Source organism: Pleurodeles waltl, chromosome 10 (genome assembly GCF_031143425.1).
Source record: "Pleurodeles waltl isolate 20211129_DDA chromosome 10, aPleWal1.hap1.20221129, whole genome shotgun sequence".
NCBI classification, from domain to species: domain Eukaryota; kingdom Metazoa; phylum Chordata; class Amphibia; order Caudata; family Salamandridae; genus Pleurodeles; species Pleurodeles waltl.
Genome location: NC_090449.1, coordinates 714,553,696 through 714,573,661, shown reverse-complemented (window position 1 = coordinate 714,573,661; position 19,966 = coordinate 714,553,696). Strand labels below are relative to the sequence as shown.

Sequence of the window (19,966 nt, the reverse complement as noted above, 5' to 3'; positions counted from 1 at the left end):
ATTTGTACATACATGTGAAGATCACAGATTAGTTCCCTATCTAGATAGGTAAACAGGGGACCGCCCTCAACAACAAGATCACTTTTGTTCTTTCATGTTGTTTGGTCTGATATCTTTGGTGTGGTTTCTCAACTGACTGTATTCAATCCTCCTGAGCTCGTTTTTGCCGTCCTTAGTACTCTGCACACTTGACACCTGCTAACCAGTGCTAAAGTGGTTGTGCCAGCGCCCTAAATCATGGTAACATTGGTTTACACCCAATTCGCAATTTTAATTGACTTGTAAGTCTGTAGTATGTAGTAAAGTTGTTCTCCCTGTACCCAGGGCCTATAAATTAAATGCTATTAGTGGACATGTAGCACTGAGTGTGTCACCCACCCAAGTAGCACTTCAAACACATCTCAGGCCAGCCATTGCAGTCCACTTGTGCAGTCCCAAACTGACATTTTCACCTGGCAAAAAAAAAAAACAATTGCCAGGCCTAACCCTTCCTTTTTAATACATGTAAGTCACAACCTGGGCAGGCACTGCACAGCCGAAAAGGCAGTACCTTTAGGTTTTACATGTCCTAATAGTGAAAAACCCTTCAATTTGTTTTTCACTACTGCAAGGTCTACCTCTCCCATAGGATAATATTGGGTTTACTTATTAAATTAAATAAGTGAATTTTCAATTGAGAGCAGGTAGAAAGGTCGAGTCTGGTCTCTACAGAATATTAAGTTAAAACCCTCATTAATAGTAAAGTTGGATTTTACGTCCCAAATCTGAAAATGCCACTTCTCTAAAGTTGGCATGTTCCTGTCCTAACCATTTGGTGCCTGCAGCCTGTATCCTGGGTCACATGACTAGGTGTAGCTGGCAGTTGGTATTTTTGTATTGCCCCAGACAGTGAAACAAAGAGAGCACATGTGTTGTGAGGATGGGACCTCTCTGTCAGGATGAGGGGAAGGAGCTGCCACATACCACACTAGCACAATACAAAGCCACTGCTCAGCACATTCACAAAAGGTTCCCACATAAATGCAGAATTAACATGCTAGCAAATTGCGGTTGTGCTTCATGAATAAACGGCTGGATTTAAAAAAATGCCTTGTGTCATACAATAGTTTAAAGACCGTGTGTTTGGTAAGTAGAGGCTTAGATTCAGTGGTTTACTTGTATTGTTACGCATGCTCCACTTCTAAGAATCAGCACTGGGCTGAACAATTGAGAACAAGAACATTTTTCCAGGGGGTAGGGGCCTGGCTCACTGCACAGGTCTCGACGAGTCACAATCAGCAAATTGTATGTGCACAGCACAGGTAAACCTGCTAATGTCACTCTTGGGGGCTGCCAGGGCACTAGAGGATGCAATACTCTTGGCTAGGGGTTCTAATCCGGAAAAGACCACACACAACCCCAAATATAACTACTTTAAAAAGTATGCAATGACATAGCGGCACTGAGCACCCTGAAGCACAAAAAAAACAATGACAAGAGCCAACTTAGCGAGAATTGCAATGGCCATTAGCCTGACAAAAATGCCAATAGTACTTTAACTGATGAGTTCTGAACTATAAGTCCCAGCATACACATACTGCTCAGTTTTAAAAAGGAAGCATTGGTTTCAGATGCCACACAGCACATTTTCCTGCACCTCCCATTGGGGAGCCGCAAAGCCCTAGAGCACTCACCTCATAGCCCCTTCTCTCACAAGAGGCCCTAAGTGAAGGTCACCATGCTCCCTGCACTGTGCACCAGCCACTCCCAAACCAGCAGCATTTGCTACGCGACAAACAGAACGCTACTGTAACAAATATTATATTTTTATGCGCCTCTAACAGAGAAATGCAGTTTGAGCATATTTAAAAGCCCTCTAAATATATATAAAAAAATGTAATTAGGGACGGGGAGATTAAATAGTGTGGTGAAGTGCTGGAGCGGCGACAGGGAAACTGATTGCCAGTTTCTACATAAAACTAAACTGGAGTCCGTGTCTCCTCCAGGAGTGCACCCAGAGACCGAAACTTTGACGAGCTAATCTGATCTGAGACCAGATCACATCATCATGTTCAGCTGTCCATGCCACTTCTACCAGGGTGAAACTTACTACCACCACAGCAGAAGAAAAGCAACACTGGGGCGAGAGGGCAGAACTAAGCTATTTTTCTACCAGGCAGAAGCAGCCAGGAGCTTGGAGCTTTACATATTTTCCAATCCTTCTGCTTGCCTTTCCTCATGCTAGAATCCAGGTCCTGTTGTATTGTCTATGTCGCTACTTTGTTATCTGTGCTTCGTTATCTTAAAATTCACCCACCTCTTCAATGCCACCTTCAATGGCTTCCGATACCCTCATGCAGGATATTGCATTCTTGATCATTTCTCCTTCATCACGCCTTCAATGGCGGCTGTCACTTAAGAGCTTAGATCCATTTTCTCATGATTCTCATTAGCGTTGCTGTAGGCTGGAACTTTAGGTGCCTGCAGAACAAGAGCATTTGGATGCTTAACAGATCGGTGTTCTGATGGCTGATTACTAGGCCAGACCTCTGCATTAGGGGCCCCTGAATGAACCATCAACCTCTGAAATATTTCAGATGGAATCCAGAACCATAAGCCAAGGCCAAATATTGGTGCATGCTGGACTGGAATCCCAGCGATATTTGGGAGGATTTGCGGGGTAATTTCACAGGTCAAGAGGTAGAAAACCTCTTTTCTCTTCATCACACTGATAAAGACTTACCAAGTGTGTTTTTTGAGCAAATTATCAACAGTGCATTCCCTATGGACTGGGGGTAAGATGTCTGGATGCAAAGTATTGGCATATTTCATTCTGTGGGGTTGCGAACGAGTCTATTTTTGGAGTTCTCCACTTTTTAAATATATTGCCTCCTGCACTGTCTGTTTTAACTCCCATTCATGTAAAATGGATGTTAGTCTGCTCAATTTGTCTGCTATCGTGCTGTCTACTGCTCGCAGATGTATTACTGTGTTACTGTTAATGTCATCCGTTTAAATTGCCTATCTCCATTTCTGATGGGCCAATTTTGATAGGGGATATAATTCTGTCCCGTCTCCATTTGTTTATACAGAACATTGTTGTTGTATTGTCCATTTGTATTCATACTGATTTGTTCCACAACTGCTGTAGGAGCACAATTTCTAATTCCAATATATTTATGTGTTGAACAGCTTCTATAGGGTTCCATATTCACTTGGAGCTTCCCCATGTGTGCTCCCCATCCCGTGTTTGAGGCGTCTGTGGTAATGGTCACTGTTGGCGATGTAGTCAAAGCCAGACTGGGTACCCAAAGCAACCCTGGCAGTTCTGTTAGACCAGCAGATCCTCCCACCAGGTGGGGTCTTTGCAAGTGTGAAGCACTGCTGCTTTGGTTACTAGAGGCAGATATTGCATCACCTCTGCAAAAAGGCCTCTAGTAGCAAAACTGGCCCCCACCTTTCCAGCTACCCGGGAAAACGCCTGATGCCCGCTACGGCCAGTAAGGACCTGGCTGTGGTCATGAATTGTCTTCCTGCTGTTAAATGTGACTTGTTCCACCATTTCATCTCCTCCTCCTGTACTTTTTGCATTACAACCACTAGATTTTCCCAGCTCCCTGTTGCTTATGACAATTGACTTTGTAGCCATTCTTGGATTGGTCTCATGTGTAGCCTTGCGTGTGGAATTAATGGTATGCTAGACGCCATCATTCCTAATAACTTTGCCACTTTTTTCCTCACTGTCAGAGACTGCCCCTTCTGGTAGTAGTGAGCTTCCTGAGTTATTGCTTGTACTCTCTTGTTGCAAGGGGAGGCTTGTACTTGGATTGTGTCTATTCTTGCTCCTAATAACAGCTTCTGTTGTTCTGGCTTTGGCAATGATTTTTCTATGTTTATTGAGAATCCTAGCCTGTGTAGTGTTGACATCACAGTCTTTATGTATTCCTTGCATTTTTGTATTGTTTGCGCTCTTATCATCCAGTTGTCTAAATATAGGTTGACATGTATTCCTTTCCTTCTCAAATGTGCTGCTACTACTGCCAGACATTTAGCGAATACCCTTGGTGCTGATTTTATGCCATATGGTAACACTTTGAATTGGTAATGTTGTTTGTTTATAACGAACTGCAGATTTTTTTTAATGTTTCACATTCATTGGAAGGTGGAGATATGCGTCTGTAGACGGGTCTCTTCGACCGCGTCTCTCTCTGCCCGGAGCTGGCAAACATTGCCCCTCCTTCCGAAAAGACGAGCGCGTTCCCATGACGACATGGGAACGCTGAACGACGTATCGGACCCGGACTTCCGGGTCCGACCTAAAAAAGGAACGACGGACTATTCAGAGGCGGCGGAATCCAGGGATCAGGAAGACGCGGAGAGCCAAAAGGAGGAGACGCCGATCACGGAGAGAGGAACGCGCGACCCGAAAGACGAGCGGAACACCGGAGCGGAGAAAGGAGTTGGAGCAGTCACACAGCACACCCGAAACACCGCGGAGGAGCCCAGCCACGACCCTGGAGGGTGTGGTTTTACAAGGTACGGTCCTTGATAGTACTACCGAGATTCCAGGCTAAAGCAGAGAAACGGGAAGGGGAAACAGGGGACAGGGAGAAGGCCAGGGAGGGGAGGAAAGGGAAGGGCACAGGTCACACTATTGCGGCACGGGGTCTATGACCCAGAGAAAAGAGAATACCACTGAAGAGATTGCACTGGTGACCCAAACCCTACATCACTGAGCACTCCCAACCTTAACTTCCCCATAACCCCTATACTGTTCCCCTTGCATGTAACTAACACCAAACCACCCTGGAGAAACCCAGTTGACTTATCTGTCATACCATTTCTTTTCCCTTTCCGGTATACTCAGGACCAAGACCCACGGTCAACCACCATACCAAAAGCCAGAGAAAGAAGGAAGAGACAGCGGACAACAGGGCAGAGAAGACGACAACAATCCGCACTTTTTGTGAACGTATCACATGTAGCCTTATTATTTGAATGTCCTCACATTTCAACAGTCTAAACTTACTGTAAATAAAACCCACTTACCATATCATCGTAGTGGCGTCCTCTGTACCTAAAGTAGCCTACCACAGCGTCCTTTAAACTTGTGGTTGCCATTAAGTCCCCCTTGAAGAGTTTTAATTTTTAATTTTTGTGTTTTTCATAAACCTGTTGCCAGAAAGTCCCCATGTTGGATCTGGGGGATCACCTCTTGAAGAGTTGTCATTTTTTTTTTTTGTGTTTTCTTAAACTTGTTTAGAGAACTTAAATCCAAAATGGGATTCAGTACTTTGCATGGTTTTGGAATTGGAAAGTATGTTGAGTAGACTCCTTGGTTTTTCTCTTTGTGGGGTACCTCTTCTGCTGGCTGTTTTTGTAGCAGCTCTTTCACTTCCTTTTGAACCTATATTAATTCCTCTGCTGTGTGTATTTTTTGTGTTGGAAAAAGGTTTGGTGAATTTTTTTTCAATTCTATACAGTAACCGTGCTGTATTATACTGAGTACCCATTTGTCTGATGTTATTTTCTTCCACTCCTGGAAGAAGTTTCCACTTCTTCCCCCAAGTGGTGTTACTTGTGGTTGGGGATTCCATTTTAAGGAGTCAATATGAGGGTGTTGCAGACCTTATTGGTTGACCTCTACCTCTTGCTTTTTCACAAAAGAGCTGAGGCGTTATCATCTTGTGGAAGGCGTTCCACTTAATGACTGGCCTCTGAATTGTAGTGCCCCCATAGATCTTGCAGACTCATTGTCTTATTTGATTTGCTGCAGTGTGTGATCTGCGGCCTTTCCAAACAGATGTTCTCTGTCAAAGGGCATATTAATTATGGTGGCTTGAAATTCACTCTTGAAGCCAGAAATGCAGAGTCATACATGACGTCTAAGAGTTGCTCCTGTCACCATTTGTCTTACTGCTCTGTCTGCAGCATCTAGGGCTGATTTAGGGCAATCAATGGCAATACCTTTACCTTCTCCTGCTGGGCCATTAGCTTTTTTGGTATTGTTCAGGTTGGTGCTTCATCAGCTCCACCATTTCCTTCCAATTTTTATGAGTGTATCTGTTGAGCAGGGCATTTTAATTTGCAATTCTCCATTGTGTTGCTGCTTCTCTTTCAGAAGTCTTTGAAGAGGGTTTTTTTATTTAATATTTTTAGATTTTGCCCCACTTTTGGAGTAACAGTTCAACAATTAGTGGTTCTTTAAAGGCCTCTCTTTCCAAGTCTATGATGCTTGGTAGCATGGAAAGGTACTGTAATTTGCTCTGAGATGGTTCTAGTGTTTCTAAAAGATTACAAGTGGTTGCTTTCTCCTCTCCCATTTGTACCCCATATTTATCTGCTACTTTCTCCACAAGCTGACTACATAGTAAGATCATCAGGGGGCGATGGTCTTGAGGGGTAATTAGCAATGAATTTCTTGGGGGAATCTGTTTTGAGGTCTTGCCATTCTTCTTCTCCTTCAACTCCTTCATACTCTTCACCCTCCTGGTAGAAACTTTGTGCCTCTGACTCTTCCTCTTGGGACATGATATCTTCTTCTTCCTCGTCTTGAGACTCAGAGGTGAGTGGTGGTTCCAATTCTCTGAAAGTATCCCCCTGTTGTTACTTCCCTCGAAGGCTTTGAAGTAATTTTGAATACTTTCAGTGTGGTGTCAAACTCCTTTTTTTTTTTTTATAGTATGGCTGCCACTTCGGCCTCAATTTTTTTCTTTTTATGCCCTTCTTCGAGCACATGTTCTTCGACGTCGAGAGTTTGCTGTGTTCTCTTTTTCAATGTCAGGTCTCAGCTGCTGCTGCTGTAGTTGCAGTCTTCTTTACTTGACTTTGTCTTTCGATGTTTAAAAATGTTCGGCTCCTTTTCCTCCTGCGGTATCCTTCATCTGGGACCTGAGGGATTGTCTGCATTTTGCTTTGTGCCTTCGGTCAGTGAGATCTTTGGTGCCGGGACTGGCTTTATCCTTTTGTAGTCTGTTTGCACTCCATGGCCCCCATCTTTTTCAAATCCTCTTCAAGCTTGGAGAGTCTTTCAATGCTTCCTGACCCCACGACATAAAAAACAATCTGAAGATGGCAACCAACAGGAGAGTTTCCTGGAAGAAATTCCGGAACCCAGCCACTAGATGGTGGAATAATGCACAGCATGTGAACCCAGAAAAGATTCATGCTGCAAAACCAGCATTATCCTCACCTTCGGTCAGAAAATGTACATTACAATTAAGTTTTCAATAAATCGGATTTAAGTAAACACTATTGTTTAGTCACCACCAGTATGTTTCAGAATTTACATTACAATGGGATGAAAGTTAAAATAATGGCACTGGGACATGCGAAGGTGACTAGCAGGGGGGATTGTTTTGGTGGTATATAATCTTCGTCTGTAGCTAATTAAAGAAGCAAATTAAAACTATGAACAAATTATTAACTGGTCTTCCAATACTCCAGAGACAGCTAAGAAACACGGGGTCACCATTCACAGGCTTTTTGATTGACTGGTGCCAAATACACCATGAAACCAAAAAGTTTAGTACACGTGGTGCACTCTTGATTTTCTTCAGTGCCAGGCAAGCCACCGGTGAAAACCATCCTACATAAGAGTACTCTCATATCACCAATTCTGGTAATCTAGGTCAGTTACCCCACGTATGGGCAAAGGAAAAGAACAAGTGACTAAGCTTTTTGCCCACTGAAACCTGAAGCGTACAACATGACTAGTTCTCTTTACTCGGTCAAGGCTTTCCACTTGTTGAGAATGTGAAGAAACCAGATGAAAGAGTGTACAATAAATACATCAAATACAATCAAGTTGTTCTTTGTGTGCCCAGTCTGCCCAATGCAAGGGAACGCTTTGGTGCAGTCTTTTCCATTTACAAGAAGTGGGGTTGATGTACATGATAGCATTAATTAGTGGTAAGCAAACACATCAAAAGCAGGAAGGAAGTATAGTTCAGTCCCTGTCGCTACATTTTTTTCTTGCTATTGACAGTGATTTTCCATTAGAACACTTCATTCTGCAAGCACTTCTCACACAGTGAGACGGGCAAGCAAAATACCAGGATAATTAAGGGTATTTGTTTTGGAATAATTTACCAAATTCACCTAAGTCCTAGAAATATGTCAATCCTCATACATCCATAACCATGTTTTATGAACCTGTGTTCTTGTATGCGAATACCTGCATGCAAAGTAAGATAAGAACTTCTTTACTCTCCCCAGACACTTTTGAAAAAATATTTTGTTTACTCCTCCTCACAGTCAGTTATTCAAACCTGCTATGAAGTCAAACTGATTTCCAAAGTAGAGACTTAACCAAACTTTACAGGCTGCCTTTTGAGGAACCATATTGAGTTTTTCCCTCTCAACATTCTAAAGAATCACTGGGCATGTGTTTGAAGGGAGATTTAATAAAATAAGGCTCTCATTTGAGCTGACAATTATTATTTACTATTTTTCAGCTACCGTCATACTTTATTTTATTAAGGGTCTTACATTTTGCCTATTGGTAGGACAAAATGGCCAACAGAAAAAAATGTTCTTACAGGAGGTTCTTCATTGTCGCCTTTCATCGGCTTTGGGTTGATGTAAAAACATGCATAAACCCAATGTAAATATGCATATCAATTTTGGTGTTATTATGCCTTTAAAATGTTTTGTGATGTCAGAGCTTGTGGTCCGATTAGGAAAGTGTTTGTACATTGTTAGACCTGTCAGCCCTTGGTGTGGTTTCCCCTATCTTTTTGGCTTCTGACCTCCCGTTTTTAATCCAGTGCTAAATTTCGGTTTTGCTGTCTTTAGGACTGGGCATTTTATCACTGCTGACCAGTGCTAAAGTGCAAGTGCTGTCTGTCTCAAATGATATTGGTAATTGGATTACCCATGATTGGCATATTTGACTTACTAGTAAATCCCTAGTAAAGTGCCCTGTGTGTGCCCAGGGCCTGTAAATCAAAGGCTGCTAGTGGGCCTGTAGCACTGATTGTGCTACTCACATGAGTAGCCCTGTAAACATGTCTGAGACCTGCCACTGCAGTGTCTGTGTGTGCATTTTAACTGCCAGTTCAACCTGACAAGTGCACCGACTTGCCAGGCCCAAACATTCCCTTTTACTACATGTAATTCACCCCTAAGGTAGGCCAAAGGCAGCCCCATGGGTAGGGTGCAGTGTATTTAAAATGTAGGACATGTACTGGTGTGGTTTACATGTCCTGATAGTGACATACTGCTAGGTCTGGTTTCCCTATCGCAAGGCCCCTCTCTCCCATAGAGTAACATGGAAATTGCCTTAAGATATCTTTTAAGTATGGAGCTTGGGGGTCTCTGAACTCACAATTTAAAATCACACATTTTGGTGAAATTGGTATTTAAATTTTAAGTTTGGAAATGCCACTTTTAGAAAGTAGGTATTTTCTTGCTTAACCATTCTGTGCCTCTGCCTGGCTGTGGAATACACATCTGGGCCACGATGACAGTTGGGCTGTTTGTGAATTCACTTTAGACAGTCACACAAAGGGAGCTAGGTTGTGCCCTGCATATCCTAATGGGTCTTCCTGGGCTAGAGTGGTGGGAGGAGCTGACACCTGCACCTGAATAGGGCTGTCCCTGTCCTTACACAAAGCAGTCTCCAACCCCCTGGAGTGTCTGGAGCCAGAGCAGGGAAGATGGGTTATTGTGCACTTCAAAGACTTTCCTTTGACGTCTGCCTACTTCAAAGGCAGAAATGAGTATAAGTAAAAGTACTGGACCTCTGAGACCACAACTTCAGGACACTTCTGGATTGAGGACATTCTGCCTGGAAGAAGAGCTAGATGAGGTAGGAGGGACTGCCACTCTGCCTGTTGCTTTGTTGTGCTGGCCTGCTGCTTCTGTTCTGGAAGTGAAAGACCTGGACTTTGCTTTCTACATCATGCTTCCAAATGTTCTCCAAGAGCTTTGGCTGAGCTTGCATCCTGTTAGAAGTCTGAGGGACATCAAAGACTTCATCTGCCAGCACCTGCGCTCTCTTGCTGAGAGTCCTGACTCGCCACATGGTGCCAAATCCAGTTTCTGTGCCCTTTGGATTGATTTCTGGTGTAACCAAGAAGAAACCAAGTACATCAACTCCAGAGCGACTTCGGAACCAGTGCCGCTGTCCGACTCTGCACCGCTGCCTGCACAGGCGTGGTGGTCCCCGCTGAGAGCAACAGCACCTGTGGCCCTTGTGGTGTTATTGCAACACCGCAAAGTTGTCGCCTCCCATCTTGACCTGCTGGAATCATTGACCCCACTAGATCATAAGGAACTGATGCTTCACCACCGACGACGCATCACCTCCCTTGCAACCGTAAGGAACCAACACCTGACCTCCCCTGCCTCGCAGTAGGGAACCGACACCTTAGCTCTCTGGTAGCAGTAAGGAACCGATACTGCACAGGCTCCAGCGATGCCTCAGCTCCTCAACTCCATCCAACGTGTTTGTTTCCTCACCTTTTCAAAGGTACTGTGTGCCTGGGGTTCGTGCGACTTCGTGACTAGCCCACACTCCCTCGCCTGTGGCGTCGGACTGTTGGGAATGACTCCATCCACTACATCATGATGGCCCTAGTTGGAGCTATTGTGTTTTTAGCGCTTTATTGAGATTTCGTCTTTAAAAATTCGAATCTTTCCATATGTAGGTTAGGTTTTTGTTGTTTTGGTCTTGTTTTACTCAGGTAAATATTGTCTATTTTTCTAAACTGATGTGGAGTCCTTTTGTGGTATTGTCACTGTGTTGCCGTGTGTGTGTGTGTGTGTGCACAAATACTTTACACGTTGCCTCTGAGATAAGCGTGACTGTTCGTGCCAAGCTACCAAAGTGGTTATCTGAGCTGTGTGACTCTCTTACCATGACTAGAGTGGGGGTCCCTACTTGGACAGAGTGAAAACCACTGCCAACTAGAAACCCCATTTCTAACATACATGAAAATTAAATTTACACAATCATATCACACAGTTTATAAATCAGGAATTCACAAAAACTAACTTGTTCTTGGAGCTTGATTTACCCCTGGTTAATATTCTTTCAGCGGTGCAATATGAAGCATGGGTACAGCTTATTCTGGGGGGCGAAGGAGGGGCTGGGCATTCCAGGGTGGTCATGTTCTGTAATGTTTAAGAGCACCCACAAACACAAGTATTTTTGGGTAGTCACTAATGTTTTGTGGCCCATTACCACCATGTAAATGGTAAGATATTTACTTCCAGCAAAAAATGAAGTACATTCCTTTCCAGGGTGAAAGTGGGAAGGGAAGACCCTCAAAATTTGTGGGTGGGTAAAGTAAGAGGTGTTTCTACAGAAATGTTTTCCCTGTAAGTAAAAACAAACGAGCAAATGCAGTGGCATTTTTCCCCATGAGCATTTGTACACTAAGTTAAATTCTGCAGGTAGAAAGTCATTGAGTCCTGTACTGTAGCTGATTTCCAGAAGTACTCTAGAAAATATTTGTGAACTAGTGATATTCTTAAATCTTTACCCACAGAAGTGTGCACACCCATGGATGGAGATGTAGAGATCCATAATGTTTAGTAGATACTGATATTGCATGCAGTGTTACGGAGCTCAGTATTCCAAAGTAGTAGGAATAATAACTTCACAGTCAGCCTACCAGATACACTTCTTACCTCTTGAATAAGAGCATTATGCCGCAACACTTTACGTGCTTTCATGATTCGGACTATAGCAGCTTGAAGATACATTTTTCTGTCTTCATCTACAGCACTTCTGGTTTGTTCCACCTCCTAAAATACAATATTTTGTTTACGTGGACTTAATGATTTGCGTACAAAACATATTTACAAACAGAGAAGTAGTTTGTTATCTATTATGACACTGTCATGCTGTGGACAGTTATTCGAAAGTCACAGGGTGGCTAAACAATTTTGTCCTGTAGGACTCCAGGGTGCACTACAGCAGTGGTTCTTAACCTATGGTGCGAGGACCCATGGGGGGGCCCATGAAGCCTACTCAGGAAATCTGTGATTGCTTAGAAAACCAAATGATATTAAAAAATGAATAAAGTGGATATAAATGAAGAAATAAAATGTAAAATTGAAAACTGTAAAAGTTCTGTAAATGTAAAGAGATTTTAAACTGCAGGTTATGTATTAAGTTAGTATCCTCAGATTGATTCATGGGTAGCTCAACTGAATTTAAAAAAAGCTCCAACCTGCCAAATAAAAATAACATTTAGATTTTTTTTAAACATTTTGTTTGTGAATTAAAAACAATATTTAATAATGTATGTATTTTTTTATGAATACTTATTTCTGTATTTGTTGCTTATTGTCTGGAGGGTCAAATCATAAAAAATGCTTTTCACTGTTGCAAACTGATTTGAACAATGTAAATCTTTTCACTCAAAGTTTTGATGCTGTTGGTAAAATAAGATAGGTGAGACAAGGATTCCATCATCTTTCTACAACAAAGAAGATGCAAACCCAAGTGGAAAATTAAGGAGGGTGAGGAACCAATTGGCACTGTGGGGTTATAGGCCACGTAATACAAGTAATCGGATTAGGGAGGCCCAACCTCAAGTTTCTTTTATCGGAAGTAAAGCTTTACGTACGCTAACCTATATTTTGAATTTGGAGTGCTCGTGGGGTCAGGTGAGTCACTTAATGATATGAGATAGACGTTGCCAAATCTCAGCAAGCCTTCAGTGCCCTTTTTAAGGATAGCAATTTCTCTTCACATTTAACAAAAATATATTTATCATTGCAATTAGAGTGGGTAGAAATAATTATAAAAACAATATTTTCCTCAAACACATACACACACATATATGCATACAATGAATGGTTTACAGATGTTCAACTGGAACAAATATACTAACCTTTGGTGACACACTTTCTAATGGATGCTATAAATGCAAATTCCTCACCTTATGAATATCTCCAGGTGTCAGGATATATCCAGGAACTCAAAAAGTAATGCTCCTGCTTGTCAGTAGGTGGCATTCTATGGCTCTGTGTCCACCTTTTTGGATGGAAAAGGAGACCATTCAGTGGAAGAGGGAAGTGGGAAGGTGGTGAGGACTCTGAGGTTTGGGAAAGTATCCACCATAAAGAGTGCTAACGAATGAATACTTCTAACCACAGATTTATAACTGTGAAAAGATACCAAAACAGTACTTCCAAAATGGTGTTTGTGTGAAATAGCTCAGATCAAAAGGTTCAACAGGAATGAGAAGGCAAAATTCTCACCCCAACAAGCCAGACTGTTAAGGCAATAGTGCTTCATGAACGTGTGCACTGATGCTCATGTAGCAGACAAGGCATCCAGGAAAGGCACTTTGAGTGCCAGCACAGTGTTAGAAGCTTTAGCTCTGGTGGAATAAGTACTCAGAACTTCAGGAGGCTGCTTCTTAGTTAATACATCTTTGATCTTAATAGCAAGGACTATCCACTGAGATATGGTCTGCTATTGCACCACCTTGCCACTCTTTGCACCAGTGAGCCCTACAAAGAGCTGATCTTCCACCAGATAGTCCTTGGTAGTTCTTTGTAAAAGCTCTGCGCTCTTCTGGGGTTGAAGCATTGAAATCGCTCTTCCTTTTTCAAGGGATAAGGTGGTGCAAAGAATGTCAGAAGAGTGATTGCTTGTTCAACATGAAAAGTTGCCACTAACTTTGTCAGGAAGGCAGCTGGACTTCTTAACACCAGTTTGTCTAGTTAATGATGACATATAGCATCTGGATAGCAACGACCTCAAGTTCACTCACATGTCGCACTAATGTTACGCTAACAGAAAGACTGTTTAAGGCCAAGAGACATCATGGATACCTGCATTTGTTTGAAAAGGGTACACATTATGAAAATGAGAACCAAATTTATGTCCAGCTGTGGTATCTCAAAGGGTGTTGGCAAAACATGCTATAAATCTTTAAGAAATCTCTTCACAACTGGTGATTTGAACCATAACAGTTGGTCCGGCAAAAACTAAAAGGTTGAAACTGCCGACAAGTAACTTATCAGTGCTCAATGCAAGTCTTTGCTGGGCCAAAGATAACACAACCACCAAGATATCCGAAAGACTGGCTTGCAACATGTCCGTCTGGTGGTGCCACGCCAAGCCACTAACCGGTGCCTGGCATACAAAGGTTTTGTAGTAGATCACATCAATGACTTCAGAAGGGAGATCAAAGTAGATCGACTGCTGCAGTTCAATCTCCACGCATGGAGGTGCAGACTGTGCAGGACCAGGGGAGGCAAAATCCTGCCATGCTACTGAGACAGAAGGTCCTCCTAAAGCAACAGCATGAACAGAGAAAAAGTGCTAAAGCTTAGAATTTCCGGGTATCACACACTCTTTGCCCTAAATAGGCCCAATATGATATCTTGGTCCCAGTCATTTCTGATCCTCGTCAAAACATGTGGTGGGGTGGGGGTGGGGTTCATGGCAGTAATCTATTCAGAAGCCCAGTGCTTCACTCTAGGCTTAATGCGTCTTCAATAGAGCCTTTTTGTGACCTACAACAAGCAAAAGTGTTGTCACTGGTTGTTCTCAGCAGTGGTGAAGATTCTCTCCATTTCTGGGAGATATGCACAGCCAACTCCTGATGTAACTTCACATTGTGGTCAGCTAGGTGTCGCCATCTGAATTTGTCCACCTTGGCGTTCAAAGATCCCGCTAGGTGATTCATAATCAGGGAAATGATCTGATGACCTAATCAGGTACGGAGGCACAAAGCCTTCTGGCACAGGACTCGGTCCCCCTCCGTCGTCACAGTATCTCATTATGATAGTTATTTCTGTGAGAACCTACACCAGTCTTACTTTGATGGTTGGGAGGAGATCCAACGCCAAGTGAATCACCCGCAACTCCATTAAAATGATGCGGAGGCAGGCCTTCCCCCAGGTTTCTCTGAACTCTAGCTCTCTCAGATGGCTATCCTAACCCTATAGGAACACACCCGCCACCACAGTCAGCTTAAGATGGGATAGGGAGATGGATCTGCCTCGGGTCGAATTGCAGTCTAGCAGCCTCCTGTGCAAGTATTCTCTTCTGCGACCTAGTTGGATTTGACAGGCTCCCCTGGTGCTGGGCCCACTGAGACTTTAGATCCCACTGCAGGGCTTGCATGTGTCATGTGGCATATTCGGTGAGCAGGATGCTGGAAGTCAATCGGCCAAGAAGCCTCAGAACTATCCTCTTGGAAACAGAGGACAGAAGCTGAAACAGTCCAAATGCCCTGGACTCATCGGTCTGAAGGGAAGGCCCGAAAGCATGCCATTTCCACGAAAGCTCAGATGAAAGGAAGACTCTGCTAAGGTGACTTTGGCAGGTTAATTGAACCCCTCCCTGCCCCCCCCAGATGTCAGGGCTTTTGCTGTTGTCAAAAGCCAGTGGTCGAGGTAGGAGAAAACAGGCACCCCTATCCTCCAAAGTTGGGCAGACACTTAAGTTAACATGAGGGGGGCACTGGTGAGACTGAAAGGCAGCAAAGCAAAAACGAAGTGCCCATGGCCCACCTTGAATCACAGAATGTCTGTAAGCCTGAAGGACGGGGACATAAAAATAGGCATCCAGTAGGTCCAAATACCACCATTCAGTCTCCAGGATCCTAGGCAAGCAGAACTTGAGCCAGTGTAAGCATCTTGAATTTGTCCTTTTACAGGAAGGTATCGAGCAGGAGAAGATCCAAAATAGGATGAAGGCCTTCGTCATTCTCCGGCACAAGGAAAAAGCAGAAATACCACCCAGTTCGGGGCCCACTACTGTCTCTTGTTTTAGCCAAAAAAGCCTGCACTTCATGATCCAAAATAGAAAGAAGGTCCTCTGCTCTGATGCAAGTTTGAGGCTGAAATGGACTAGCAGGGCACAGCCCCATTGGATGATTAGAAGGACTCACCCTTTGGACGTGATGCTCTGCCACCTCTGGGTGAAGTAGCAGACCCTGCCTCCTACATGATAGTTCTATGTCAGTAAGGGCACACTAAAGAGGTTTTAAAGTTGCTGTGAAGGCAGGGGACCGAGAGGTACACTGTGCCTGATGGCCTGGTAGTTGTCTGTTGGGCCCAGAGTCCGACCTAGATGGGCAAGGAAGCCTGTTGTGCAAGTAGCGCAGCTTGGGACTGCTGATATTCCAAGCTCCTGGCACATCCCTAAAAGGGTAGAAATTGTTGGGAAGATTGTCTAACTGGTGCTGAAAGACACAGTGGGCATGCTGTTGTTGGCTCTCTTTAAAATGCTCCAGGGCCGAATCCACTTTTTCACGGAACAGGATCCGTCGAAAGACATGTCAATTAGGGATGCCTGGATGTCTTCTGAGAAACCTGTGGACCTAATCCATACACTGCACAGAAGCACCACACTTGTCCCAATAGTCCATCCAAGACAATCAGTGATGTTCAGGCTTGAATATATGACAAACTTACCTGCAACTCGGCCATCCAGAAAGGTTTGAGCCAAGGAGGCCTGTAAGTCTTCTGGGACTGCTGGTAAGATCTCACCAACCATGTCTCGGAGTGCATGGGTGTAGCATCCTAGAAGGAGGCTGGCACTGACTGACTTCAGGTCCGATGAAAACATTCTTTTTCTAAAGGTTTCAGTATCTTAGGACTCTGTCTGGGGAAGTAGTTGGTAAAAGGCGTTAGGGTCCACTGCTGGTGGACGCCTGCAAAACAAACTCTCAGAAGTTGGATGAGAAAATCAGAGTCTCCTGGAGCTGTTGTATCAAGATGTGCAACTTGGCGATTGACCAGATCACAAGAACACGGACTTGAGCAAGTTTCCAAGAGTGTATTAGTGAGGGCTTCATTAAAGGGCAGAAGAGGTGTGGTTGGTGCCTGGACAGACTTAAGGACCTTAGTGAGGACATTTGTTTTTTCTCCATAGTAGGGGAGTGGAGGTCATGGACTTCAGCAGATCTCCCAACGATTTTGTCAAATGATGTACTCTCCTCGGTTGCTTGCTCAGCAGGGGAATTCAACTCAGTATCATGTGAAGTATTCAGTCTACTGGCATCCTATAGGTCCACATATAACGTTTCATCCTAATAGGGTGGAGCAAAACACCCCCATCATCCCTTTAATCGTCTCTATATGGCTGACTCTAAAGGAGTCCAAACCAAAAAATTGGTGCAGTGTCTGTGCACAACTGTAATGGTATTGTGTCGAAGGAGTTTAGTAATAGCTACAACACATTGAGGCGAGAGCTTGGTCAAGAGTATTTTGGCTCTGAATCAGACACCACAACAGGCTGTGGATACTCCTCTTGCACCAGTGGTGTCAGTTTTGGCACCAATATCCCAGGGGCTGGTGCAGATTTTGGTGCCAGTACCAAAATTAGCACAAATGTTGGTGCAGAACACGACCCGGGTTCAAGAGGCACAGAGGATGTATCCGCCGACAGTAAGCCAACTGGAGGCTCTTTTGGAATCTTGTGGACTGAATGCATGCTAGAGGGAACCGGAAGAGTACCAGAGACGTGCAGCATGGCCTCCCTAAAGACTTCGATCTGCTGCAACCTCACCAATTGACCTGGAAATTCAGGGTGCATCAAGACCAGGGTTGGGATCAACTCCTCTGTAGAACAGAGTGCGAACTAGAGGAATGGTGATGCTTTGCACCTTCGCAGGAGATTGAGAGTGGCATGATGGTGCTAAGTCCGCTTGGAATTCTTATTTATCTTTTTTCTTACCTGTAGAATTGGTCCGCAATGAAGATCTGTCAGGGAACGAATCTGGAAGCAGGATTGGGTTGGCAATCTCGTTTTAGGCCGGGACCTGTGTTATGTCTTGTCTCGTTTTGCTACATCTAGCTACCCCTTGCATTCTCATATGGTTTTTGGATTCACCTGGGCAGAGTCATCGCAGACCTTGGAGCTTTGCTCCGAAACTAAACACCAAAGGTACACCTTGTGGGGAACCATCATAGGCATCTGTTTGCAACAGTTCCTACAAAGTTTAAATCAGGTTATCTTATGAGGTGACATTCCATTGCACACTGGTCGAATTTCAGAGGAAAAATCTCTTTAAGGTACGAGGAAAAGGAGGTGAGCTCTGCATCCTTGTATGAAGGCACAGAAAGGGAAGAACTGACATCAATGTGAATTGGTGGGTCTCATATGTGGCTGCTTTAGTCACTTCCAAAGCAGAACAAAGACCACTGGCAGTAACACAATGCTACCAATCAGCATGCAGGAGCATCACCTTTTCAGTTTCTGGATTCAGTTTGGTGCCTGTGGCTATTTACATGGTGAAGAGTCTGCAGTTATAATTATACATCACAAAGTAGGTGTTTGAACCAACTCAAGAATTTACATTACATCAATCTCAGAGGGATGAAAACATAAGTTCTCCCTGCTATTATTTGAACCAGTGACCAGAAACTCCTTAAGAAGGCAATCAGAAAACAGTGAACTTATGTCTTGTGTAGGAAGAAGAATGGTTCATTATTGGAAACACTATAGGAAAGTTAAAAGTATCAGGTAATACTGTTTCATAATACTTTTTCTAATGCCATTATGTGATCCATAATAACTTCTATAATAATCTTACTCCGTTTTTCTTCTCTCATAGAAGAACAACATTTCCTCCTCTCTAACCATGTTACCTAGGTTCTACCTCAGAAATAAAACATTTCATCCTCTTGCTAAATAATAGTTGGTAGTGGCCTTACGTAATTTCAGACTGAAAGGTATCCACTTAAACTTAAATTCAATACAAAGTAGACAATATTGATGCCCACGCATAAGGAGGGCTCAATCTGTCCCACAACACATCCAATGTGAGAGAGTTTACCAGGACCTTTGACAACTCAGAGCCTACACAGAAGCAAAACTTTAGCACAACTAAACTGGGAAAGTATGAGCAATTCCATTTAAATGTTAAGAGCTCACCCACGGAGGTGGAACACCCCCCCCCACCAAAAAAAAATACTTTACAAATGTAACAATATGTTTCCTAATTCACAATTTCTGGTTTTTAGTTTTCTAAGTGTCAATTTGAATAATTTTACTTTGGTGAACCAGGAGAGAAAAGTTTGCAAGGTTATTTTTAAAGTCTGAAATAACAAAATATTGGTTTGGCAAAGTAAGCAGAAGTGCCCATGCTACTGCTGGTTAGATATCAAACATCAGGATCCCCTGTAAGAAGCTGCTGACTCTGGTCAAGTCCTCCCATAATATCTGGAGGGTTCTTTAGGGCCCAGCTCACTCCACATTTACATCCAAGCAATCCACCTCAATATGTTTGCTTATGTTATAGAGCAAACCTTATTTTTTGCCAGCAAAATCTACAATTGGTCATCAACTTAGAGCATTAAATAAACTCAGCAATTGTTTAGGTCAAGACTTATTCAGTCTTTCCTGTGACTTACAGTGATGAGAAGGAAATCAAGATGGAAAGGAATTTAATTTGCTACAAGAGAAACTTGAGCACTACCTTTGGTTATAATGATGGTCTAATCAACTATAAACCTATTAGTAAAAAACACAGCATAAGAAGGGTGAATGGAGTAGTTACATAAAACTCCTATTTTGCATGCAAAAGTAATGCATGAGGATAATGAATATCTGGAAAAATTAACTCTCTCCTATAAATATATATATATATATATATATATCCGCAGAGCGTGGAGGCTTGGGTGAGTGTAAGGAATCTGCAGCTAGATAGAGTCTCTACCAGATCATTCATTACCGAAGGTAAGTAACTTGCTCATCTGACAAAGACTTATAGCTGCAGATTCCTTACCTTAGAATAGATACCCAAGCTAGAACTCCTGCAGGACCGAATGGGCAAAATGCCCCTCTCTCCCCACCTGGCTGTCCAGGCAGTAGTGTCTTGCAAACATGTGTAATGAAGCCCATGTTGCCGCTTGGCAGATGTCAAGTCCCAGCACGCCACGAGCTAACTCAGTGGTAGCAGCTTTTCTTCTGGTACAGTGAGCCCTCAAGCCTTCTGGAGGCTGCTTCTTGGCAAACGCGTAGCAAATCTTTACATAGAGAAGGACCCAGCGCTAAATGGACCAT

The 19,966-nt window shown here is 43.4% G+C and overlaps 1 protein-coding gene across 2 annotated transcripts in view; it reads right to left on the bottom strand.

Moving 5' to 3' along the window:
• Positions 1-19,966, bottom strand: part of CUL2 (cullin 2) — a 454,610-nt gene that overhangs the window by 39,303 nt on the left and 395,341 nt on the right. For both annotated transcript variants that reach the window (XM_069211221.1, XM_069211220.1), the window contains exon 20: positions 11,617-11,733. In XM_069211221.1, coding sequence (XP_069067322.1) covers positions 11,617-11,733 — 117 coding nt within the window. The remainder of the gene's footprint in view (positions 1-11,616; positions 11,734-19,966) is intronic.